This window comes from Manis pentadactyla, chromosome 6 (genome assembly GCF_030020395.1).
Source record: "Manis pentadactyla isolate mManPen7 chromosome 6, mManPen7.hap1, whole genome shotgun sequence".
Classification (NCBI taxonomy): Eukaryota; Metazoa; Chordata; class Mammalia; order Pholidota; family Manidae; genus Manis; species Manis pentadactyla.
Genome location: NC_080024.1, coordinates 32,580,528 through 32,607,536, shown reverse-complemented (window position 1 = coordinate 32,607,536; position 27,009 = coordinate 32,580,528). Strand labels below are relative to the sequence as shown.

The window sequence follows — 27,009 nt, the reverse complement described above, 5'->3', positions numbered from 1 at the left end:
GTGACCAACATTCTCTTTCAGGGAGAAGAAAAGGCTTGCCTTTGAAGAAGAGGATAAGTCTAAAGTCATCAAAACAAGGCAATATCCTGTGTGAGATGTTGCAGTCACGATGCCTTGTGGTTTGAGTCCCTTGGTCATGTGCCTGGAGGGAAGGAAGTCAGTGGCGGCCGTGGATGACGAGACGCTCAGGGCCCGGCAGGTGCGCCGTCAGCTCACCTCGCGCTTCGGGCTCCTCGGGGAGGAGGGGCTGAGCCCCGGTCCGCCGCGGGCACAATGATCCTCAGGCTGCTCCTGGCTCTCAACTTCTTCCCCTCAATTCAAGTAAAAGGTAAGCAGTTTTGATTTCTTTCCTCCTCTAACTTTTTCTTTTGAGGTCTCTGATTAAAATTTTAAATGAACAAAGCCAAACAACTTGTGAAATATGGACATTTGAAGTATAGTTTTGTTCTATCATGGTGATCTCTTATTATTTAGAAACTCCCCAGTTCTCAGACTGAAGTATATTTTAACAGTCTTTGGACTTAAATAAGATTTATTTAGCTGTTAGTTGGTAGTGTCCCAATAATTTTTAGCGTGCATGTGTGTGTATGTATTTAATTTAAGAAAACTGCTGTTAAGCAGATAGGTTCTGAAAGCTCTGGATTTAGACTTCCTGGGTTCATATCACAGATTCATTTCTTACTAGCTGGGCATAGGCTAGTATTTAAGCTCTCTAAGCCTCAGTTTTTTATCTGCAAAATGGGGACGATAATAACCTAATCTCAAGGTCATTGTGAGGATAAAATGAAAACATCATTGTGAAATGCTTAGTGCAGTCAGTGCTTAGCTAGCAAGATGGTTTGATTGCTATGTCTACTGAACTGAATGTGTGCCAAAGTGAATTCTGGAGTTGTCACAGAAGCCGGTGCAATACCAATGCTAATAAACTAGTTTTCTTTACAGTTGGCTGAAATCTGTTGTCTTAGATTAAAACCTTTAAGTTCCCTGTGATGAGGCAGAGGATGATCCACTGTTACAGAACACCATTTCAGGTGAAGAGACTGAAGGGTAGGAACGTTAATTTGCTCAAGGACATCTAGCCATCAATTGTTGGAGGCAGGGTCTGGGCCATCTTCATCTGACTCCAGAGCCTGTGCTCTTGACTATCATGCTTTTCCACCTAATAGGATGTGGATTGCAGTTTCATAGCTCCAGATATGCCCAGGGTGAAGTCATCTTTGGAAAATCACAATGCCAAACGGAAGGAGCTTGCTGCTTTGGTAGGCTGGAGTAAGGTTTGTTCAACTTGTTCTCAGAGTTAGAAAAAAGTCTCCCTTAGCTCAAAAATTGGATGATAGGAGTTAATGAGCATGCTTAAATAAGAATAGCTATTTTTCCCTTGAAGACACATTCAAAAGCCAAAATCTTCCATTTTCTTTGTCATTTATTCTGGTGCTCTGGAAACTGCATTATTCGTTGTGTTCTTAAACATCATGTGCATGCACTCCAAAGGATATGATTTCCCAACCTGCACAAGCACAATAGTTACATATATACACATCTATTTCCTTGTCTGATGAGTACATTTATAAATTGTGTGTATTTATAAAAGATGTTAATATAATGAAAGACATGCATTGGTGATGAGCTATGTTATGCCCTGTTATCTGGTGCCAAGCACTTAGGGCTAACTACCCAATGTATTTTAAAAGACTCTTTAAAATTTATTTTTAAAAAGGTCTATATATTTTATTTTTAAGGGATCTTTAAAATTTAACTATTTAAAGTTTCTTAATTTATTAGACAATAAAGAATAGGCAGAAAGGAAAGAGAAGCCACACTCTGACAGAAAACCCTTTAACATTCATAACTGTGCACAAAATACTTCTCTGATGTGCTTTGTGGATAACCATCTGTCATCAGCCCATTCACTCTCTTTTGAAGATATTTTTTGTCAGACTCAAGGATTCATGTTTTTCTTTTAGAACATTTATTAAAATAGGGGGACTGCTTAAAGGGTAATTGAAGAGTTCTCACACATGGAAGTTTGTTTTCTCCTTTGCGATACATCTGCTTTTCAAATGCCAGCTCATCCATGTAATGACTTTTAAGATTTGATGAAGAGTGGCCATCTAATGAAGGAGGAAAGGAGTTGGAGTGGAGAGGGTACTTTTGAAATGCTTCATCTAGTATGAAAACTCATGAGAAAAAAATAATTACAACATATAAAAATGTATGAGACATTCTAATCAGTGGTGCAAAACCTTTCCACTCACTTGCTATTTCTGTTTTTACCCTCCATAGAAATTACAGATATGGGAATTCTCCTGTCCAAGTGTAACTGTCCTCCCTAGGACTATGAGAGACTACTGGTGTGTCTGTGTGGACATGTGTATGTGTCTCTGTGTATGAAGGGCAGTTCTTTTCCCCACTAATTTAAGAACGAACTCATTGGCTTATAGCACACACAGCTTAGTGTATCTACTCTGTGAAGGTCAAATCTAATCTCATGCTCACGATTTTAACGACACTATAGAAAGACTTTTTTGGCTAAATTATTGAAGTATGATTTAGGAAGCATGAGGAACCTTAACTTAGACAATTCCTTTATGAAAATTATGTGTTTCTGACCACATCTGGATAAGTGTGCCATTGAGATCCACAACAGAGGATTTTGTTGGACTTCGGAATATGAGGCCAGCTTAGAACTGGAGTCTGTTGTAAGAAAATCAATTTGTGATTGATGACAGGAGTGGGCATATAATACACGGCATTGTTCATAGATTTTTCAGCTAATCTCGGTTATTTTTCAACAAGCTAATCATCCAGGATGAAGACAAAAATCAGGACAATGCACTAATTTTTCCATAAACAGATTCCTTTTCATTTCTCTCCAAACCTTAGCAAATAAACTTTGCTAAGCAAAGCAAACTGGCCAAGTGGCTAATTTGAACATGATCAATTTCTCCAGTGTTGCTACATCTACCTGAGCACTTCTTTTTTCTGAGAGGCATAGATGGCAGGAAAATGATTGGCATTTAGTCAAAAATCATCAGCAAAACAAGGTAATGAAAAACTTCTAGTTGGGCCAAGGACCTCGCTGAGTTAGTTGTACACAGAGAGGTCATTTACCTCTTATAAGAAAGTGTTGCCCTGAGCTTGAGTTTGGGAAATTAAAGTAAATCAGATGGTCATCGAAAATGCAACATACTCAGCAGATTGCTTTATCTATGTGACATCTGAAACACTGTAGCCAGTTTTTCTGACTGTTAAACAATTGACTGGGTGGTTACTCATCTCAAGTAAATTTGATGGACATTTCACAAGTGCAGACATTGTTTAAGAAATTGTGTTAACTCTACTACTGTACAATACAATACTATTTTCTTTTTCTTTTTAAGGCAACCAGCCAAAAATGACTTTTACAGCAAGGACTGTAAAATTAATATCAACATATCAATGCCAGGAAATATAATGAGTCATTTTCACAAATAGATTAGAAAATGGAAATGAATCTGTGATCATAATTCTGAAGTTCTCACATTCAAACCTTCACTACAGCTGGGGGTGGTGGGGGATCTATTTGGCTGCCTCTCCTTCAGACATAGACCCTCTTCCTTTTTAATGTCTTTATTCTATTTTCCTGAGTGGAGAAAGGCCACATGACCATCAATCAGCTTTTATCATGTGTGGATACCTTCCTCCAAGTGTTTCCTGTGTGCAGTGTGCTGACATTTACAAAATAAAAATTTTATGCCACGAACCTCCCAGAAGAAAATTCCATTTGTGGCTTATCATCTTTAAAACAATAGCTCTTTATTAACTAGTATAAGCATTGATAGAGATACACAATTCATTGCAGACTTTTTAATCTAAAAATCAGAGGGTAGGCATCCCTTCAAAGCACAACTTAATTTTGCAGCATGTCATTGAAAAGGATAAAATCTTTCCCCCTTTGCATCTTGGTTAAATTTTCATTTGCTTTTTTTCTTGAAGAAATGTATATTTATGGAACTTCACAGAGGTTAGAGCTTTTCTTCCCAGTAGATAGTTTAGCTGAACTCCAGGGAAAAAACGTGACACCTGAGTGGCTTCATGACTGACTGAAGGTGTCTGTTTTTCTGAGCTGTATTAAGGAATTTGTCTCTTTTATGGTGTTCTCTTTGACTCTTTTTGGTCAATGATATGGTGTTATCATTTAAAAAAAGTACCCAGAGCTTTCAGTCTGAGAATCGTCACATAAGATTTGGTCCTTGAAGCTGGGGGGGACGTTCACCCAGGCCCCATGGAGAAGTGGCTGGAAAGCAGGTGTCTTTTGTTACTTTCATTTTTATGACATGAGAAGAGAGACAATGCTGGATGGGATCCAAAGCCACTCAGTCGCTTGTTAGATGATGTGAAAAAGAGAGAGCAGCCTTCTTTGGCCTTCGTATTTCAATGTTAATTTCATTGGCATCTTTATTTAGTCTGGGTGTCACCAAATAGGTTATGTGTGTTTATGTTTTCCTTGCTGGAAGAGAAGAACCTGCACGGGGGTGAATATCTTACTTACCTTTGAGCTGAGCCTTATCTCTGTGTCACCGCTACTGTCATCTTTTTCATTTGCCATCACTGTCATTATCTGGGGCCTCTAACTGCCAAGGTAACCAGTTCATGGTTGCTGATGGTGTCATAGTGTCACCCACGCGCAGTCCCGCTGACCTCTGATCTAATCATCAGCTCCTTTCTGCAGCACCTGCGTCACCTTGTTGGCTCACAGTCCACCATGTAATGCACTGATTGGAGCGGTAACTCCTGTTCATCACCCACTCATTCACAGAAGGATCTGAGTTCTTGACATGTGTTACATTTTAATAATGACGTAGGTCCCTTGTTAAGAACTTAGGTGGGTGTTTGATTTTTCTTTTCTAACTTGCTGAGAAGGTAGAGGGTTGTGCTTTTCATTGTTAAGGGATACTTGACACATGATGAAGTGTCAGAACATCACTGTGGCTGTATTTGTCACATCTACATGACCTGATGACTTTAATATTGAACACTGCTCATAATAAGGTACATAATTTAGGACCAGCTTTAGGAATGTTGAGTTCAGGAGGGCTTCATTTCTGGCCCACAGACACTATCCTATAGAAGATGGGTGAGAATGGGTACATATGAGGAGAATATCTTCTTCCACCATGAGGCCCCCAGGGAGACTGAAACAGGGTGTTAGTAGTTCCCGTTCTCTAAAGTGCTTGCTCCTTCTTATGTTAGTGGTAAGACAGGTCTTCATTCATGTGTTTATTCAATAGATATTTATTAACATCTTCTATGTGCTATTCTCGTTCTGTGACCAATACAAAAAGCTAATTTGGGTTTCAATGAAGTAAAAATGAGAATTGTGAAATCCTTCTGAAATTTTTTTCTTTTAGTTTAGGACCATTGTGATTCTCTATTCACGCTAGTTCATTTTATGGAAGACAATTGTAAGTACAATCCTCCATAGAACTGTTGAATCCAACCCCAGACATCTAGAGATGGGGGGAAACTTAGGTATCTCTCAATGGTACAAAAGGAAGTTGCATTGATGGTTTCTAGGAGATGCTAATGAGATGACATTGCAATGTTTCCTAACATTTTTGGATGCTTTTTGGCTGGACCCATCTTACTTATCCAATCTACTTTCTGTGATACCCTAAGATCCAAACCCCAATACTACAGTCTTCACTGTCACACACATGCACGCTGTATTTATGACATTTCTCATGCTGTTTCCCCCTTCCTGCCCATCCAAATCCTACTTGCCTTTCACTTTATGTGTTTAGTGCAAGATCTATCTTCTTTGAAGAAGTTTTCCCTAGATATTCAGCCTTTATTATGAACTTGTAAGAGGCATTTCAAGGGAAGCATAACTCAATCTAACAAACATTTATTAAACATTTGTGATATTTTAACCTCTATTGGGGTCTGAAGGGATATGAAAAGAGGTAAAGAAATATAAAGACCTAATGAGCACACAAGAATTGCTTGTATAATTAATCAAGTTCCTCTGCTGTCACAGACTTTATGATCGAGTTGAGAAAACTCTCTCTGACAGGATGGAACAGCTGGAAACGATAAATAGCACTTGGCTGTCCCCTCCTTCACTGTGCTATTCGATGCCTTAATAACTTTGCATGTATTATTCTTGTAGTCTGAAATGTCCCCTACACTTCTCTTCTGAAGAGCCTTCTCTGAGACCCTAAACAGCAAAGTGAGGGACTGCTTTCTTCCTCAGGGTCCCTAAAATTGTTATTGTGTGCTGATGCACCTGTTTCTTCCCCTAGACTGTGAGTTCTTTGTGGATGGGATCATGTCTTACTCACCCTTATGACTTCAGCACTGTGCAGTGCTAAAAGCATTGTAGGTGTTCAACAAACATTTGTTGAAGAAGGAAAGAATGAATTAGCCCTGAAGGAAGTATAAGAAAAATGCTTTAACAAAATTAACAGAATAGCAAGCCTTTATGGAGAATTGGAAATTTAACTGAATTTTAAAGCTAGGTAGGATTTGAATGGATAATGTTATTAATAATTGTTAGCTAATATTTATTTTGCACTTATAATATGCCAGACACTGTTCCACCTGGCTTTCCCTGAATACGATCATTTATTTTTTCTCTAAATCCTTTGAAGTAGTTACTATGATTACCTTATCTATAAGATGGGGAGACTGAAGCATGGAGCTCAAAGAGCACCTTGCCTGTGGTCACACAGCTAGTAAGTGAGCATATCCATGGCTCGTGTTCTTACCAATGCCATGTTGCTTCAGGAAGCAGAAGCCACACATAGAAAGAAATTAAACCAGGAATACTGTTCTATGTTCTTGGAACAGATGGCCAGGCTGACTGTATGGGGGCTTGAAGAGGTAGGGTACACTTAGGTCAAATCAAGGATTGAATTCTGATAACAGAGGTTCACCTTCATTTTCAAGTAATTGTGAAGCAGCTGAAAGTTTTTAGAAGGAGCCTGGTCCAGCATGTATGGAGACTAATGCCAAGGAGATCATGCTATAATACTCCCCCACTCTGCTGGGTAAAGGATAGTAGATTAGGATTTGGGTGGCAAAAGTGGGAATAGAAAGATGTGACCATTCTGAAAGGTATTCTGAAAGGAGAAATTCTAGGACTTAGTGCCTGGTTTGTGAAAGAGAAGGAGGTATCAAGAATGATGTCTAGGCTTTTGGCTTAACAGAAGAATGGTGGTATCACCATCTAACATCAAGATATTGTTGTACAACAGAGTTTTGGAGGAAAATAGTTTTCAGTTTTAAACACACTGAGTTTGAAGTAAAGACTTGAGATGTCACAACAATGTCTGGTACAAAGCTGAAGATATGGGAACTGGGTAAGAAGAAAATATTTAGATATCCTCATCTTTGAAATGAAGCTGAAGTCATGGGAATGGAAGGCTAGTAGAAAGGACAGGGTATCACTGCAGGAAAGCAGAGATGGAAACAGTCTGGAAAATAGCTCTAGTTGGGCATCAGCTAAAGAAGGTAATGAGCTAGTGAAGGAGATAGAAAATATGTTTGGAGAGGTAAGAGGAAAAATGGGGCTAGTGGAATGTTACTAAAGCTAGAAGAGGACAGAGTTTTGTAAGTAAACAGTGGTTAGTAGCAGTAAGTGTATATAAAAGGAAGTGAATAATGTCTTGGGAAGGCCATTGGCTTTTGCTAAAAGGAGACTATTGAGACTTTGGAGTTCAGGCATGGAAGGAAGATAAGACTTCAACGTGTTAAGAAAAAGTTGAGGGGAACAAAATAGAGACAATGAAAACGAGAGGAAATTGCTAGATAAAATGAAGACAGTTAGGAACCTTTATCACCTATACTGTCTATCATGATATTTTCTACACAGTAGATATGTGATAAATGTTTTGCAAACTGAATGCCCTTATTATGTCTGACATGTGGAAGGAGACAAGGGCCTGTCTTGAGTATGTGTGTATGTGTTGCAGGGGTGGAGGGGAGTCAAGGCTATCAGGAAAGAAAAGAGGAGGAGGGAGAGAAAAAAATGAAAATGAAGGCAGTTTTCTCAAGGAGATGGGGAGGAAGATTTGGGGTATGGAGGACAGGAGTTAAAAGAGAGGAGGACAAATCCCTATGAAGAAAGTGAAGGAAGAGATGAGACTTACTGGAGTAGAGATCTGTTAGGATTAAGCTAGGGTAGATGAGTGATTCCATGCTGGCAAACCTGACATTGAAAACTTTTATTAAATGTGTGTATACATATGTGTTTGTGTGTGTTTTCTCTGAGGACAGGTCATAGTGTTCATCCTATATCAACAAGGGCCATTGGGATATTATATACCTTGACTTTGAAGGCTTAGCCCATTTGTACTTTAAATTTGCTTGAGCCTTCAAAAATGCACAGGATGGCTGGGCATGGACTGAGCTCATAACTGAGATAAGAGGGTCACCAGATTCAGACCAGCCCTGCCCTAGTCAGGGAAGTTAACCTCAGTACCTCCTGGGTTTTTTAGGAACAAGGATGCGGCTGCTTGTGCTTGGCTTTGGGGAGGCCATATCTGTTATTCTTTTTTCAAACTCAAAAGTTAAAGCTACCAAATTCTCAAGGCAGGGGGATGTGATTTGGAGTTTCATTCTGTCACACTGTGATACAATTTTTCTAGGCCTTCATTTCCCCATCTGATATATGAGGAGGTAGGACTTGAAGACATCTTAGGTTTATTTCTGGCTTTAAAAATCCTTCTTAAGTGAATAAAAAAATGCTGGCTTTCATCAGCTCTAACAAGGCAACTCAACCACCACACCCCTTTGTGAATGTTCTTACAATCTGACAGAGAAGATACAAAGAACTGCATACCAGCCAGCTCTGAAATTGCTTGGAGAGATTTTGAACCAGGATGATAGATATGAATAGGCTTAAATGCCTGTAGGACTCTGGGGGCACAATTACTGCATTTGCTCTCTTTCCCCAATCTTCCTATATTATGGTAAGATTCAACACGTCATTATTTTCAAACTTCCAGCCCATGACACTTACCTAGAAGATTCTGGATGTGCCAAGGCGGCCCTGAGCAGGCTCTTTGGAAGTATAAAATTTAGGGAGGAAGAAACAGATGGGAAAATGTGCTGTCATCTTCTTTATAGACTTGTTTTGAATGAAGGCTCAGAAGTAAATTATGGGTCCCAAATTTGGTTATTGGATTAAAATACATATGTAGAAAACAATATATTTACATAAGCGGCCCCTTGATCCTGTGGAGTTTCTTTCTATCTGTTTTATGAATTCTCATGTAGAAAGCTGTAGAGCTCTGGTTACTTACCATTTGGAATACAGGCAAACTTTTAGGGTAATAAAATTCAATTTTGGGGAGCGGTCTGGTGGGTTTTGATGGACACCTCCTTCATGTAAGTTCAGGTACTCTGCCATGTTGTCCTCTTAGATTCCCCTGTCTGCATCAGGAGCAGAGAGAACGACTGCAGACCTTTGAGTGGCAGGGGCTGGGTCCCCTCACACCCAGGTCTGTGCTGTTTTGCGTCAGGGCATCTCAGCCCTCAGCTGCCCACCCCTCCTTGCTGGGCAGTGTCTCTGAGTGGCAGGGACACTGTAGTGCAGTGGCCGCTCTCAGCAGGCCTCATATTGTCATCCTAACACAGATGACATCCCAGTGTGCATATCTATCTCTGAATTTTTTGAGCTCTAGTTGGAAACATCCAACTCCTGGACCTTTCCTCCAGGATGTCATACCTCCCCCTTAAACTTAACATATCCAAAACGGAACCCAGCAGCTGTTTTCAAACACATTTCCTCCCTTTACTTATCCAATTTTGTCAGCATTGCTTCTGCGTTTCCCCTCGCCCAGCCTACACCCTCCGTGTCATTTTTGATTCCTGCTCAGTGTCACCTGCTCAAAGGAGCACCAGTGCCTCGTCCACCCTTTGCTCCCCAGCTGCGCCTGCCCAGCTCTGGTCCCATAGGCTCACATCAGCAACAGCCTCCCAGTCAGTCTCTGCCTCAGTTCTACCCTTGCTGCAAGCCAGTGCAGTCTGCACTGCTGGGTTAACCTTCCCAAAGTGGCACTTACCACTTCATTATCAACTCAGATGTCTCAGCATTGCCCATGGCCTTTCTAGTGAAATCCATGTACCTTTTCTGGCATTAAAGGCTCTCCATGATTGATATCAGCCATCTTCACTTACCTCCCCCTTATGCAAAAGAGTGCTCTGCAACTACCCTTCATCTTAGCCTGTCTACATTTGCCCCAGACTCCATGGCCCAGCTAAAAGCCAGTCTGCACAAAGCTTCCAGAATCATCTTGTCTGGAAACAAGGCCTCTTTCATGTGACCATCAGTGACCTCCTATAGGGTTGATACAGCATATATGGCTTTGGAGTGTAGCTAAATGTGTACCTGCCTTAGGATTTCTCCTAGGAAGAGGCTGCATCTTTTACTGAATTTACATTTATTGAATTTATATTTATTCATTGAGTGAATGCATGTGTAGAGGCAGAAGTCAGAATACCAAAGAACAAGTTTCTGACACATCAAAATTTCTTTCAGAAAGTACTCGTTGATCATTTTGATAGTTTTTCTCTCAAGAATTAATGACTTAGGTGCTTGGATGGGAGTTTTTGCTGAAACTATTTGACCTCTGAGTCACTTTCTGACAGTTGCATGTAGCACAATAATTTTCTGAAAAGATAAGGACAATTGCCCTGTACACTGTGGGGTCTGCCTGTGTAGAAACATCAATCAGGATTAAGACTAGTTGTTGGCCAACAGCAGCTTGTTAGTAAGTTGATTAATTAGGCTTCTGTTTCTATTTCTATTGTTATCTGTAATCATTTGTACTTGCTTGAACTAAGGTCTCCTTAGATTTTGTTTAAACTTCGTGCTTTCTGCTGATAGGGGTTAATGTGCTTGGGATAACTGATAGCTGCACATACAAGATCTTGGGGAGAGCTAATTGCTGGCCTGTTTCTCTTGACAGAAGTCATTGCTCTGTCATGGTGGCCTCTTCTACATAACTCTCTTTTCTTCTGGTCTGGTAACCTTGCCCGGTCCTTGCCCCTTTAGACCTGAGGGTGGTCCTAACTCTGTTGCTGTGAGCTAGTTTCTAGCACTTCCCCTTATTATGCCACACCTTTGTCTCCAGTCCTTTTATAAATAAACCCTCCTCCTATTGCCCAGTTTTGAGTGTGTCATTGGTTTTTTGCTGCGATCTTGAATGAGACAACATATGTGTATATATACCATGCTTTTTGAAAGCCCCCTGTTTGGGAGAGGATTTCCATAAACCTCTACTGCTTGCAAAAATAGGGAGTTTCAAGATGACGGTCAACAGAAAATCAGATGATAGGACCACAGAGTTATTATGAAAATGTAATGTACATCACTTTTTTTTTCATTTAAACATGAATTCCAGTGGGTCTGGAGCCATTCAAAATGTGACAGGTTATTCAGAGCTTTGTTGTAACTCTCTAGTAGCCCAAAGAGGATGATGACAGTTGGCTGAACGTTTGTACTCGTCCGTCTTGTACCTGTATGAGGCCATGCCACCAGCTAGCATGCCAGAGGGACAGACGGTTGAGTCTCTTTCCTTCCAGAAGGCACAGCTTGTCTTACAGGTTCCTGGGCAAACACTAGATTGACGATTGACCTGTGGGGAAGCCTGTCCCTTAGGGACCCTAAAAAGGAGCAAGTGGTCAGATGGCCACATATTGCAGGGTATCCCTGGCCTGAGCAGGAAATGTACTCAGAGGGCAGTTATAGTAGCTCCACCAGCTCTGTGGTCAGGAGGGAGGTGCTTTCTGTGCCAGGGAAACTGGTGTGTCACCTTCACAACACGTTCACAAGCATTACAGGGCGAGATGGTTGAAAACAGAAAACTTTCATTTTCTTTGTTTCCTGCCTAACATGTTAAATTCTGTTCAGTCAGTATTTTAACAAGTAAACAATGTGATTAGGTAAACAATCTGCTTCCTTAACTTCCCAATGCAGACTTCAGTCTTGAGTCCTGCCCACTCCACTCTCTGGTTCACCAGACTCTATGTGTTATTTTATTTCTCTATGGTGCTATGAAAAAGAAAAGGGAAGATGGAATATTATAAATTAAACATGACAGATAAAGGTAATTCACAAAGGCCCTAAAGTTAAGGATTTTCCCAGTGAGGTTTAGACTGAAAAGTGACTTAACATATTGACTAATGTTCATGTTCAAACCAACCCTTCTGTACAGTTGGACTGAAATGGTATAATTACTGCTTATGGATCTGCAATGTTTCATAACAGGCATTTTATGTGACCATATTGTCTGTAGGCCTTATCTGGGATCCATCTATGACCTTCAGGAAGTCTCTGAAACCATAAGCAAAATGTTTTGTACATGTACATTAGAGGTAAAGAAAGTTTGGGGGAATACTTTTTCTAAATATGACTATGAAATCAAGTCAATCTTGCTGAATTCACAAAGTAAATCAATTGTGATGTAAAATCTTACTCCTAGAGTCATAAAAAAATAAATTGTATCTTAGCTCTTCCACTAGTTTTGTGACCTTGTTTAAAAATTCACTTACTTCTATTGTTTTCAATCATCTCTTCTTTAAAATGAAGAATTGGCTTAGATCATCTCCAGCCTTTCTTCCAGATGAGTGCTTTTTGCAGGATGTTACTCTAGCAAAATGGTGGAGAAAATAAAATTTATCTTGTCCCTGTCCTCATGTCACCCCATTTACTCCTCTACTCAATGGTATTTTCCTCCCTAACTCTCACTTCTAGTACTATCCAACTATCAAGTCCAACTTTAAAAGGATCTAGAATCAGTCACAGAAACTGTTGAAATTGTTGCAACTCTGCAGAGGGATAAGAATAGTAGATTAGAAGTCATGAGGCATGAGCCAAGTCCTGAGGGTCACTTACTTGTCCTGTAACTTGGACAAGTTATCTGACCTCTTTAGCCTCAGTTTCCCCATCTATGAAATGGGCATAAAGATAACTGTCCTGCTTATTTACTTCCCAGGTTAATATGGAGTTCATGTGAGAGAAAAATAGGAGAATGGCTTTGTAGCCCTATGAATGTAGGCCATAATTACTAATTTAAGTCGATGTGTTTTCCACATTGCATTTGGGGAGTTTTTGAAATGCAAACACTAATTGAACTGATGAGGAGGATCCTTTCAGGGTTGGGGTTCCTTTTCTGACACTTGGAGCCACACCTTAGAGATGGTCATCCATCCAGCTGTGCAGAGCTAACTTGGTTGGTATTAATATGATAACTGACCCATTCACAATAGGTGAAAAGGGAAAGATAGTTTTTCTGTAACCAAACTCCCTCCCGTTCTCATGCTCATGGAAGCACAAACAAGTTTCAATTTTCCAGAAGTCACAAGATTCACAGATTCTCTGTGGAAAATCTTTTTGCTCTCACCTTGCTCATAAGCAGCAGATAAATACCTTCTCGCCTCCAATCTTAAGCTTCGTGTTGCCTGTTGTCAAGGAGGAGTTGTGAGGGAAAGAGGTTTGAGGTTACCACTTCCTGTCTCCACACCCTTAGCTGGTTTAGCTGCTAGGAAAGGCTTTGAAAAGCAAAGCACTGAATTCATCACCAGAAACAACTTGTCAGTTCAGTTGGAGAAATGTCAGTCAAGCAAATCTTTTGATACCAGAAGCAGATATAATTGATGGGTTGGCAAAGTTTCTCTTTAACCTAGTGGGCTTGACCTAGGTGGACTTTGCTTAACTACTCACAAGAGGGAAAACCAAATATTTACAGGGCAAAGGCTAGGTCTACAAGACCATGTAGCCTGAGAAGGATGCTTTCCACCAACATGAGATGGAAAGCAAACAGAAGTTAGTATGGGGAAACTAAATATTTCTTTAGTTTCTTTTGAGTCTAGATATGTCCTTAAATTTTACAATATGTCCTTTAATTATCTGAAGTACTATGGGCTCCCTAAAACTCAGAGAACCAAAATATATAGCAAAGCCAAACATCATTTGATATTCAGGTTATTGGTTACCTGGATTTATCCATGTCATTAATCCACTCCCACAGTGTAAGAGGTGTGCTTTTCCATATATGCTCCCTGTTAAGAAAAAGAGGGATTAAAATTATTGTGTCTACTAGAAGTCATAATGATCACATGTATTTGGTATCAGAGAAATTGGATATCTTTTTCTACTACCAAAAGTGAATTTCCTTCATTTAGTATCTCTTCAAAGCAGATGTAGATTTTGAAGTCCTATGAGATGGTTTCTCACTTAGGTATCTGAGTGATTACATGAATCAAGGTGAGTCCAAGTGCTATAAGGATATTAAAGTTGAAAAACAAGAGGTTCTATCAGCCAATCCTGAACTCAGGTTGAATCCTAAGCTAGGAGGCTATTGCCACACACTAGCACATGTTAGGCAAACTGCTTCAAGCATGGTACCTAATTTTAAAATAATCTGTGTTGACACAGAAGAGGAAGAAGACATTGACAGATAAATCGGACGTCTTTTTCATCAAATGACCATGTAACCAATATTTTTCAAGCTCTTTCCCAACAAAATATTAGTACAAAGAGTCACACAGGGAAGGACTTTTTCCTCCCTTGCTCAATAGCTGGATGTGCCACTAACCAGAAGGATGTTGGATATGTGACAGCTGACCTAGGTACCAGAATCATGGATTGTTCTTCCTTAGGAGCTTTCTCAATTTGGGCTGCTGAGGTAGAAGGGGCTCAGGAGAAATCTGATCAGTCCTAATAATGCTGAGGTTTGAATTTGGAGGGCCTGTGATGGACAGGAGGAAAACCTATCTTCCAGTTATCTCACTGTGTTATGCTTTATGAAGGAGAAACAATTTCAGGAGAGAAAGACCACTGCTTCTCCCTTCTGAAAACCAGAAAACACTGAACTAAGCTCCAGGTGTCAGTTGTGTTCCCAGGAAACTTCAAGGTAATTTGTATTTTCTTTGCAATGATCTTATAGGCTGGAAGAAAGAATGTCTTCTTCATAGCTCAGATGTCCAAACTTAACCTCGGGTTCTCAGCTGTCTGTTCTGGTCATGTAATGAGTGAAGAAGAGATACAGGGAAAAGGAAAACAGTGTTCCCTACTGGTTGGTCTGTGTGGCCTGAGGACATTTTTAACTCCTCCTTCCTCCTCACTTCCACATCTAAGCCAATGCCGAGCTCTGCCAGTTTTAGCCTGTAAATATTTCTTGAGTTTATCGATTTCTTTCTAACCATAGTTTAGGCCCTTATCACCTCTTGCCTGGTCTACTACTGTTTTATCCTGACTGGCTGCCATATTTTCACCTTTGTACCCTTCAAATTTACCTTCCACATGTTTGCTCAGGTGATCTATTTAAAATAGAAAGTTGTTCTTATCACTTTTCTGCTTAAAATCCTTCAACAGGTCCTTATCACCTGCAGGAGGGAGCTCAAGCTATGAACTGTGCTTGTTTTGCCAATCTTGTCTTTTACAGCTCATGGTCCAGCAAAATTGAGGTCGCTGCAATTCCCTACAGCTGCCACTCTCTTTCTCACCTCCTGTCTCCTCTGCTTAGACTGCTCTTTCTCTCTTTGTCTTATCTTCCTCATAGACCATTACCTCACCCCCTCATCCCAAAACACACTCTCCTACTTCATCCCATCCCCTTACACAAAGACTCATCTTAGCTGGGCTTTTACTTAATAAACTTGATGAATCAATGTATGCATGCTCCTTCAAGATTTAGGAAGGAGCATTAGCTCCTCTAGAAATCATTAGCTGTTTCCCCAATTGCTCCCCAGAAACCCTGCACATCACTGTGCCACTATTTTTAAAGTAGCCATTTGTTTATGTGTCTTTCTTCCTGTCTTGCCTGAGGGCTTCAGCCCTGAGGAAAGTTCACTATGGATTCCATGAGACTGAGAAATGACAAAGGAACATTCTTGGGGTAAAAGGGTTTATACCCAGCTATTCTCTGGAGGAACACTAAGCACCAGAATCACGTCTGCACCCAACAGTCTGCAGGTCTGTAATCTGCCTCCACTCAGCACCAGGCAGAGCTCTTTATATAGTGACTCAGTCAATAATAGCTCATTGCCTACAGGTTTGGAAGTAGGCCAATTACATTATCAAGTAGTTTAGGGTTAGGTGAGGATCCTGTCTCTAGGAACCTCCATTGTCCCCACACTTCCCCATCAGGCTGTGAGCTGCCCAGGGATAGAAAATGAGCCCTGTTCATCTTTGGGAAATCAATTTTTCTTTCCTGTTTGCATCTTGAAAAGGTGTCATACCTGAGTTATATGGAACACTTGAAGCAGGCTTCTCTCCCTTCCTCCCTCTCCCCACCCCTCTGTCTTGCTGTGGGTGCTGGGAGAAGGAAGCCAGCTGTACCCATCCAGGGTTTCTCTCCAGCTTAACTCAGTTTCCCTGCCCACCTCCCCCTTTTCTTTTTTTTAACCTTTGCAAAGGAGTCCTATCCTCATCTTTTTTCCTATATTAGCTTTCAAGTCAGACCAGGAAGAATTTGAATCCCCTTTAAGGCAGAATTCAATTAATCAGTAACAGAAACACAAATCCTGGAGGGCTCTATAAGAGGAAATACAAATACCTAACCTGCAAAAGAGGGAAGATGCTCACATTTCTTGCTAGGGTCAGAACTGGCCCAGTGAGTCTTAGGTATGCAAAGAAAAGAGCCAAACAAAATGAATCAGAACAAAAAGCAAGGTGGATTTTCCTATCACGACAAGTTGAACTTTTTGATTCTTTACATGTTTAATTTTCAGTGCTTTTAGGAAGTATTTGTTGAATGAATAATAAATGAAGCTAAAGTTGTTGAGGAATAAACTTTGAATAAGGGCTTAATGAGATGGTTGTCAAGGTTTAGCTGCTGATGAGAATGATACAACCAGAACACCATCTTTCACCTACTGATTATTTAATGAGATGCTATTATTCACACAGTATTCTACAAAGAAGCATAACATATTATCCTCAATCAAAAGAAACCTGGAAAGTAGGGGTCTAGAGGAAATACACACAAATCAAAAGTTAAACAAATTGAAATGCATGGAACAAGAAGCCTTCAGAGTGTAGAACTTGACCAAGTGGCAAATGAGTGATACAGATAGTAATCATTTTGAGACCTGAGAAGGGAAAGATGCTCCAGGCCGTGGAGTTAGTCAACAAAGTATGGAGAGAAGAACTCATAAAATGTTTTCCTGGGATGTTGACTGAAATGGCTTGGCTAATTGGGAAGGTTTTGGTTTGAGGAAATGAGATTGGAAAAGCCTGTGGAGGCTGTGAATTGAGGATTAGAAATCAATTTTAAATTGTTCAGCCAATGTTTTTCAAACTTGACTGCAAATTAGAATCTCTTGAGAAACTTTAAAAATACTGGTGCCTCGGTCCTAAACCCAGAGATTCTGATTTAATTGGTCTGGGAATCAAGGGTTTATAAAGTTACCTGATGATTCATGATTCTGATATGCTGTCAGCTTGACAATCTTTTAGGCTCTAGTGGTTTGCAACCCTAGTTGAATACACTTGAAAATCACACATCTGATAAGGAACTTGTATCAAAAATATGTAAAGAACTCTGATAATTCAATAATAAAAAGATAATGCAGTTAAGTGGGCAAATGGTCTGAAAAGGCATTTCTCTAAAAAGGATATGCAAATGGCTAATAAACACATGAAAAAAGTTCTCAACTTCATTAGTCATTAGAGAAACACAAATCTCTCAGTGAGATACCACTTCATATCCATTAGGATGGCTATAATAAAAAAGATGGACAACAATAACAAGTGTTGACAAGGATGTGGAGAATTTGGAACCCTCATACTCTGCTAGTGGGAATGTAAAATGGTGCAGTTGTTGTGGAAACCTGTTTGTCAGGTCCTCAAAAAGTTAAACATAGTTACCATATGTCTCAGCAATTCCACTCCTGGTGTATACACGAGAGAATTGAAAATGTGTCCACACAAAAACGTGTACTTGACTACTCATAGTAGCATTATTCGTAATAGCCAACAAGTGGAAACAACTGATGAATGGAAAAACAAGTGGTGTATCTATACAATGGGATGTTATTTGACCATGAAAAGGAATGAGTTCTGATATATGTTACAACATAGACGAACCTTGAAAACATTCTGCTCAGTGAAAGAAGCCAGAAACAAAAGGCCACATGTTGTATGATCCCATTTATATGAAATGTCCAGAATAGGCAAATCCACAGAGACAGAAAATAGATTAGTGGTCATTCTGGGCTGGAAGGAAGGAGGAATAGGGAATGGCTGCTAATCAGTATGGGATTTCTTTCTAAGGGTAATGAAAATATTCTGGAATCAGATAGTGGTGATCCAGTCACAACTTTGTGCATGTAAGAAAAACCCCTTTAAAAGTTTTCTAAATGTGACTTTAGAAAAAAGGATGGATTTTCTGGTACATGAATTATATCTTGACAGGTTGTAATAAAAAAGTGAAAAGAAAGAACATAACTGCCTCCCACTCCCCACACTGGCACAGACCAACTAAATCATTTTTGGGTATTTCTAGGAATGGGACTAGGACATGGGTTTTTTGTTTTTAAAATTCTTGATGTGCAGACAGCATTGAACACTATGTAGGAGATGAAAAGCTGTTAGTGATTTAGTTCTGTGCAGCTCCCTTTTCCTCAAAAACAAAACAAAACACCTGAGTACATGAATTCAAATCCAGGTAAAATTGTAAATTTCATTTTAATAGATTCTTATTTTATTTGGTGCTTCAGAAGGGGTGTGTAGTGGTGTTGCTTCAAATAACCTTTCTAAAAAAGTGCAAATAGGTAGGAAATTATTAGCATAACCCAACATAATAGCAGAAGGGTTTATTTTATTGAATTTTGAATCAAAGACACAAAACAGTTCATTGTTTTAGAGAAATTTTGGAGAGTGTTTGTTGCAAAATTGATTCTCAGTGCACGAGAGGTTTATTTCTTAGGTGATTTTTGATTACTTGGGTTTTAGTAATAGCTCTGCTTACCATCTGCTCAGTGATTTTAGACCAATCATCTTATGCTTTACAGTCATTAAGAAAAAAAGGAACATGTTGATGTATCAGGCAATGGGTATATTACTGAGAAACAAGAGAGAAGAGATGTGTTTTCTTCCCTGATGCAGTTTATAAACCAGCATCCAATTATTTGCTCTAAATGAAAGAGACTGAACTAGCTGGTCTCCAGATTTGATCATTTCCTGGGCTAGGATAAAGGAGAAGATGGACTAGACAGAGAACTCCTGTGGGCCTCTTCCGTCTTCTGTGATTTAAAGGGACACATATGCAAATTTCTTGAGAAGGCTGTTTGCAGAATTTGCTCTGGAAGATAAATTAAACTCCTTGGGTCACATTTTCCCTTACCTTTTTATCCTACTCTTGGAATGGCCAATAAACAAAGTGATTCGAAACATTTTAATTCCTTCAAAAAACCTTTATCACAGATTAAAAACAAATTTTGTTAAGTATCTGTGTCTGGTGATAAAAGCCATCTACAAGTATACTGCTCAATCGGGAAATGAACATGATTAAGTATGAATAACATTTTAGGAATCTCAGTACACTCAAAAATCCCAAACGCACAGCTGTGGCACTCAGCGCCAACAGGAGCCACACACTGCGTTTCAAGTGAAAACACTCTCCATTGTTCCATTCAAAAGAGGTGGGAAATAATATCAAAATGTAAACTTTTAAACTCTTAGTGTAATTATTTCCCAAAGAGCTCCATCTTCATCTGCCAAGAGAAAGCCTTTGCAGGAGATCTGCTTATTTGGTTCACTAATACATCTTGATTTCAGAAAAAAGAAAAGTCTTTATACCCTTGTTCTAAGCAAACGATCTTTCCTCCTCTAGAAAACAAGATTTTGGTGAAGCAGTCACCCATGCTTGTGGTGGACAACAACGAGGTCAACCTTAGCTGCAAGTATACACAAAACCTCGACTCGAAGGAGTTCCGGGCGTCCCTGTACAAGGGAGCAGACAGTGCTGTTGAAGTCTGTGTTGTGAATGGAAATTACTCCCATCAGCTTCAGTTTCACTCAAATACCGGATTCAACTGCGATGGGAAATTGGGCAATGAAACAGTGACATTCTACCTCTGGAATTTGTACGTTAATCAAACGGACATTTACTTCTGCAAAATCGAGGTCATGTATCCTCCTCCTTACATAGACAATGAGAAGAGCAATGGAACCATTATCCATGTCAAAGGTAACACCCAACTCTACTAGTGTGTCACTGGTTTTCAAGTGCAGTCTTGAAAACTAGGTCATGATCAGGGGTGGGGCAGGATAAGTCCCAAAGAGGGCAGAGCAAAGTGGAAGGCTACACATTCTAAGCTAGTGATATTCTGCATGTTTCGTTTCCTTTCATATTCTTCCGTAATATTCAGAAGGAAGGATATGTACTCATCTGTCATTCCCGGATCATTTAATCTGCTTTATTCTATTTTTCAGAGAAATGTCTTTGTCCAGCTCTCCTGTCTCCTGATTCTAAGCCATTTTGGCCACTGGCGGTGATTGGTGGAGTCCTAGCATTCTATAGCTTGCTAGTAACAGTGGTTCTTTTCACTTTCTGGGTAAGAGAAGCTGCGCTGTTTTTATGTAACTTATCTGCTGCACATGCAGTCTGAACATATTCAAGATTTCTGCCTGTATGGTTTATTTTCCGTGTAACATGAAATTTTTATTATTTCCTTTTTCCCTGCTAGGTTTGAGTATGTTCTCTTTTAGTGTGTCTAACTTTTATCTAAGCTAAACATGTGATGTGAGTTCTATTTTCCAGAAGGCACGGATTAGGTGGCTAGTCAGAATAAAAAGTTAAATGGGTGGATTAGGAAGGGGATATTAGGGGCAGTTACTGTTTTTCTCCCCAATTTATAATATTATTATGACAGATACAATAGTTTTAATATATACTCATACATAAAAGTCTAAGCCACTTAGGGATCTAGGCAACTGAAGCCAATGAACAGCTTTGGTTCAGGATCAATAATCATGAGAAATTTTGCTGCTGAAATTATGCATTCAAACCTAGCAAAGAAACTAGGTCTGTTTATCTGAGTCATATTTTTATCGTCTCTGAAGCAGTTGAATTTAGTGAGGCCAGGTATGGTGCTGTCATTGTGAAACTACAATGGGAGTTAGACTTTTCTGAGCTCTCACCACTGAATTGGAATTTACCAACTTTTGCAAAAGTCGTGCAATAAACGGTGTATTTTTCTTCACCTTCTTCAAAGTTGAAGTTTTGGCCTAGATTTGAACACATCTGGATGCCCATGTCTACTGTTAGGGTGAGGTCTCCCTACCCAGGATCTTTCCCATACTCAGAACCTTTCTGTTCTTATGCACACAGTGTGACATAGAGTACTTCATGCATTGATTCTATGTTGTCTTTGAATTGTTTTCTAGAAGTTAGATACACAAATGAGTCATGTCTTCAAGAAGTGTGTGCTCCTCAAGGAAAAAGGACTATTTCTCTTGGTATCTGCCATCCATCTGGTATTAAGTATATTTAGTGGTTAATGAATTCTTACTGAATTGATAACATCCATAGAGGCCAAACTAAGGACTTAAATGAACATGCCTGAAGTATGATACTCATCTTTAAGGCATACCCCATATATTTAACTAATTCATACATGGGTCAGTGATTTCTGAAAGCCATGCCAGGGGAAGCCATCCTATTTACTATAGCCGTGGTCAAGGATGGAGGGCAGCCCTGGGTTCAGTCGTGTCAGTGATAGATCCTGCATGGGATCCCTTTAAACTCTTGTTGGTCTACCGTCCAAGTTTGCCTTTTGGTTGTCTCCACATGCTTCTCCCATTTTGGAAGACTAGGGGGCAGATGGACATTAGGCTGCCTGTTGCCTAATCTGTACCTCCTGCAGGGTAGGGAACAAAGTGGCTGTTTGTCCTTGGAAATTCTTTACACTAGATACTGCCCTGAGAATTGGCCCGCCTTGCTTGCAGTTGCCCAACCCTGATGGAGGCCTTTTATGTAGTGAAAAAATGCTCGTCTTCCTCTGATGTTAGTTGAGTCCCTTCATCTTTCTGGATCTTGGTGTCTTCATACAGGGTACCATCCAGTGTTGGACCTCTATGGTGTTTGCCAATGATTTTAGAATTTTATAGTCTTAGTTCTTGTTTTTATCTTGCTCTGCTCAGGAATCTTGGCTTCTTACTTTAAAATCCAAGTGCACTGGTGTTTTGAGTCCTTTTCCAGGACAGGTACTCCCCTGTAATATGCTGACCTAGGTCACTGTAATTTACTAGCTTCATTGGTAGCTGCTACTAGACAGTATCTAGTATAAAGAATTTCCAGGAACAAAAGTCACTTTGTTCCCTACCCCTCAGAAGGTACAGATTAGGCAACAGGCAGCCTGAGAAATGTGTGTCTGCCCTGGAGAGTCTTCCAAAGTGGTGGGGAGTAGTTTTGGGAACTTCTTTAACTTTCGGTGGCCAGAAGGATACTGTTCATCCTCTAAAACTTATTGTAAATATGCATTAGAATATCAGTTACTATAATCAGGCACTAATTTCTTAAGTGACTTAAATCACCCAAAGGGACAAAAGCAGTTTCTCATTTTCAGTGCATTTAAACAGTGTACTTCCAACTTGGATACCTCATAGACACTATGGGTTTTTCTTCAGCAGCACTACTAAATCTTAGTGAGATTCATCTTGCTTTGTTTTGAGAAAACTTATGATGGTCTTATTCGGCTTCACATGTTCCCTGTAAGGTGGGGAGACCGAGGACTTGGCATATCTTATTTTCTTACCTTCTGTGGCCTCTTATAGTCAATTAGGTTACCAAGCAAGAACTGTTTATTTGCATTTCAAACCTATGTCTTTGTACTCTCTGACTAAAAGCATTTAAAATAAACATATACGTATATTTGATGGAATAATGGAGCATTTTTAACTCTGGGTTTCTCCTTTCCTGCTGCTGTTACTGTTCAAGCAAATGGCATCTTGCTGAGCGAGGTCGCCAGGCAGAGTTTAGCCATTTCCTGGGTACTTTTTTGGGATCCTATTTTTGGCTGGTTTGCCCTGTAAACTTGGTTATAAGCCACTGTTTTCTGGAACTTCCTGAGGGCTTTTGTCATGCTACCATAGTCAGTTCTGGGCCGAGTGGGTTTCTAAGACAGCTGCAGATTCTATCTCAGTTCTTGACCTGTTGCTGACATTTGAATAAGTAAAGAGCTCCCCTCTGCCAGGCTGCCACAGACCAGCACCTGTTATTCTCACTCAGTCCTCCATTTACTCAGCCGAACTCTGCATTCTTTCTCAGTCTAAAGGAGCCTTTTAAAAATCATGGTCTTCTCCACTGTAAGTCACAATGTGGGGAATGTGCATAGTGTGTACAGACAGTAACTGCCTTTAAATCCAGTGGGTTCAAAGACTGTGTCTTTAAGTGAATTGTCTTGTGTATACCTTGTGTCTTGGTGCTACTTCCAGTAAACAGTGGGTAAGGGCAGGGCTGGAGGGAAGGGCAAGGGAGGAGGGGTCCTGAAATCCACCTCTCAGCAGGTACTGAAGGGTGAGGGGCAGAATAGATGACCCAGTCACACAGACATGCGGTGAGTGCTCTGCACACATACATGCATATGCTAGATGCACATGGACACTGTGGGTTCTGCATAGTGTTCTCAGCCATGCATGTGTCATTTCCATCCCACTGTTTGTTTAAAGTTAGGGTGATAATGACTAACCTTACTATCTGATAGTAGCATGAGGGTAAGCATGGGAGTTGATTGCAGCAGATCTTTCATAGTCTTTCTGCCACCCAGAGAACCTCAGAGTCAAGATTTCTTCATTATTGGGGCCTCTCTACAAGCTATAGTTTTATTTGGGCATCCAGAGGCAGAGACTGACACTTGGGAGACTGGCAAGGGGAGTCATCAGAGTTGGAGTAAATACTAAAATGCCTCCCAGGGTATCATCTGCAGCTATCTGCATTTATATAGGGGTAGAAATTTCCTTGCCCTGCCATAACCCTATGCCCAAGAGAACTCCAGTCTTTCATTTATGCAGAGGATGTAGAATCAAGATGTTTGAAGAGTGACTTCCCTCACCCCCTTGGTTTCCATGGCTACCTCTCTCTGAATGAATCCCCCATTTATGTCTGCTTAATGCTATCCTGTTTTTAGTTTCAACTGGAGAATGCATCCACCATCTCAAATCCCAAGTGACCAAAGCTGAATTTGCAACCTTCTCTTTCAAATCTTTTTCTCCTACTGTTTTATTTTATAACTATGGATGGAACACCGTCCTTCTGGTCACACAGGCTCAAATCAGCAATCATCTTTGAATATGAGTGAGAAGGAGAAGTTGTACAGTTTAATAATATTCATTCTAATTTGGTGATATTTTTATATCCATTGCTTCCTTTTCATTTCATCCTTTTCCTGACCAGACTCTTAAGATCAGGATGTCTCAGTCCTGGTGCTGTTGACATCGTGGGCTGCCTCCTTGTGCACTGAAGGGTGTGTGCAGCTGTATCTCTGGCTGCTACCCACTAAATGCCGTAGCATTTCTCCTAACTGTGACAACATGAAATGTCTTCAAGCATTATAAAGTATCCCCTGGGGCAGGGGATAAAGGAGCTGGAGGGGTCAAGGATGAGGCTGAAGAGGTCTGGCTTGGGCAACTGCATATACAGTTGTGTCACTTACTGAGATGAGAAACACCAGGAGGGGCCAGACTTAGGGGAAGATCTTGACTTTTTGGGCATGTTGAGGTTAAAGCGTCTTTGAGGTCTTGTCCAGAGACACAAATATGGGTGAATAGGTGGTAACTGAAGCTGCGAGTAGGGATGCATTTGCCTAAGGAGAGAGGATGACATTAAGTAGAGGAGAAGGCTTATGACCAAGCTGTGAGAAACTCTACCACTGAATGGCCAGCTAGAAAGGGTAAGCCTGCCAAGGAAGCAGGGAAGCAGTGGCCAGAGAAGGTAAGATGAAGACGAGGGTGATGCCATCTCATGGAAGACAAAGTGGGGGAGCGTTTCAAAATGGAGAGAGTCATCAGTAATATAGAATGCCTCTGAGAGTTCAAAAAATGAGAACGGGAGACATGTTAGTTCTCTTTAGCAATGTGGGTGGAGGTCAGCGCATTACAAGCTTACTTCCATACTCCTGTCCCTTTGACAAGGGAGGTATGAAAGGCTCAGAGAGAAGCACTTGGAATAAGGCCAGGGCAGCAGTCATTCGCTTACCTAGTTATACAGGTGTTTGTATCATTCATGTCCAGGGTATCTACTTGTACATCAGGCCGATGTGCCAAGAAATAGACAGTTTTTTCATAATGGAGAATTATGAATACAGAAATCTGGATGGCTTTCTATTTTTAGAAATCTATGGATCATTTATGAAATTTTGTTGTCATACTGATCCAGCAAAGATGCTCCTTACCCCCAGTCAAAACTTTGCTAAGATTCCTGGTGAATATAACTCTTGCTCTGTATTTAGTATCGTCCCTACATCTCTCAGCCCTGGTAGAAACTCATCCAGAGGGAGCTGAGTCTGAGGACCAGAGATGAGTGACACTATTGTCTTCATGGAAATGTACATGCACAGAAGGGAGTAGGAATGTAACCATCTGTCTGGAACGAGAATTCCCCATGAATTTGGACTCCATTGCTATGTATTTGATTATTCCAGACTCTGGAATGCTGATGGTCCTTTTTGATTAATTATGGAAAAAGGCTTGTTAAGAAAATGACTAATATAAGAAGACTGCAGTGGGAATGCTCAACTTTCTCAAAGGAGAAAGGGCCTTCAAGAGTATTTGCATATCAGCAGTGGATATACTAGATATACTTTCAGAATTCAGGTCAAATGACTACACTGAGAGAAACATACTTCTCTAAAATACTTTCTTTGATTCAGATTTTTTCATGTTAATTTAGAAGAGTCCAAAGCAGGTAGGTTTGATCAGGCATTATCCATGTCCAAGGTGCTCGATGAATTCTGGTGTGTTCAGCTTCATGTCACTGTCTGTGTTGTGAATAGTCCCCCAAATCTTTGAGCTCCTCCCATGACATCTCTGTCTGTGTCCCTGGCCCCCTTCACAGTGACACTTCTTTTTTCTGCAGATGAAAAGTAAGAGGAGCAGGATCCTTCAGAGTGACTACATGAACATGACCCCCAGGAGGCTGGGGCCCACCCGAAAGCACTACCAGCCCTATGCCCCAGCGCGTGACTTTGCGGCGTACCGCTCCTGACACGGACGCCTATCCAGATGCAAGCTGGCAGGCACCTCTTCATCTGCCCAACAACACTGCTCTGGATAGGAAAGGCCTGCCTCGTCTTCAGCCGGCTACTTTGGGCTTCTATTAGGCCACTGATGCCAATTATGCTTGAACAACTAAGTCAAATAACATCATTTTGAGACTGAAGTGAAGTTAAAGGATATTACTGTGGCAGGCTATATCTTGTAGTGCCATGATCAAAGTTCAGACTTACCATGTATTTATTGACTTGATTAAGTTAGGGTAGAAAACGAAAAGCAAGTGGATTTTGTTAGCCTTGAAACCTGCTTCCAATTTCAGTCCTTTCTCACTCACCTTCACTTTGAGGTCAAGGGAAGAGTGGTATTAAAGGACTTGTTAGATGGAGAAGAAAGGTTAGACAAATCATACCCTTTGGTTAAATGTGGGTTTAGGGTGGGGATAGGTTAGAGCTTGGGAGGGGGTAGAGAGACTTAAATATTTTTAAAACCATTAAAACACTGTCACTTATGAGATGAGCCACTTAGTTCCTATTTAATGCTGTTTTACTTTTAGTGTAGAAATATGTATATATTGTGTTTGGTGAATTTTGGTCATATTTAGCCATTTTACCCGATGGAATCCCAAACCAACTTGCTTTCATTATTCCCTGTGTTGAGAATTCAATGTCGTCTTCACAATGGGATTTCAAAAGAATAAAGTTGTCGGGAAATAAGGCCACTTGATGACAAAACTATTTGAATACTATGGAGGTTACTTGTTTAGCAGCATATTCCAGTGAAATTGTAGAGGGGGGCTTTTCTTT

General features: G+C 40.3%; 1 protein-coding gene across 1 annotated transcript; it reads left to right on the top strand.

Moving 5' to 3' along the window:
- On the top strand, positions 1-27,009 carry CD28 (CD28 molecule). The gene is made up of 4 exons (XM_036928090.2): positions 1-328; positions 19,827-20,183; positions 20,429-20,550; positions 26,070-27,009. The coding sequence occupies exons 1-4, from the start codon at positions 274-276 to the stop codon at positions 26,196-26,198; spliced, it is 663 nt and encodes a 220-aa protein (XP_036783985.1). The 5' UTR covers positions 1-273; the 3' UTR covers positions 26,199-27,009.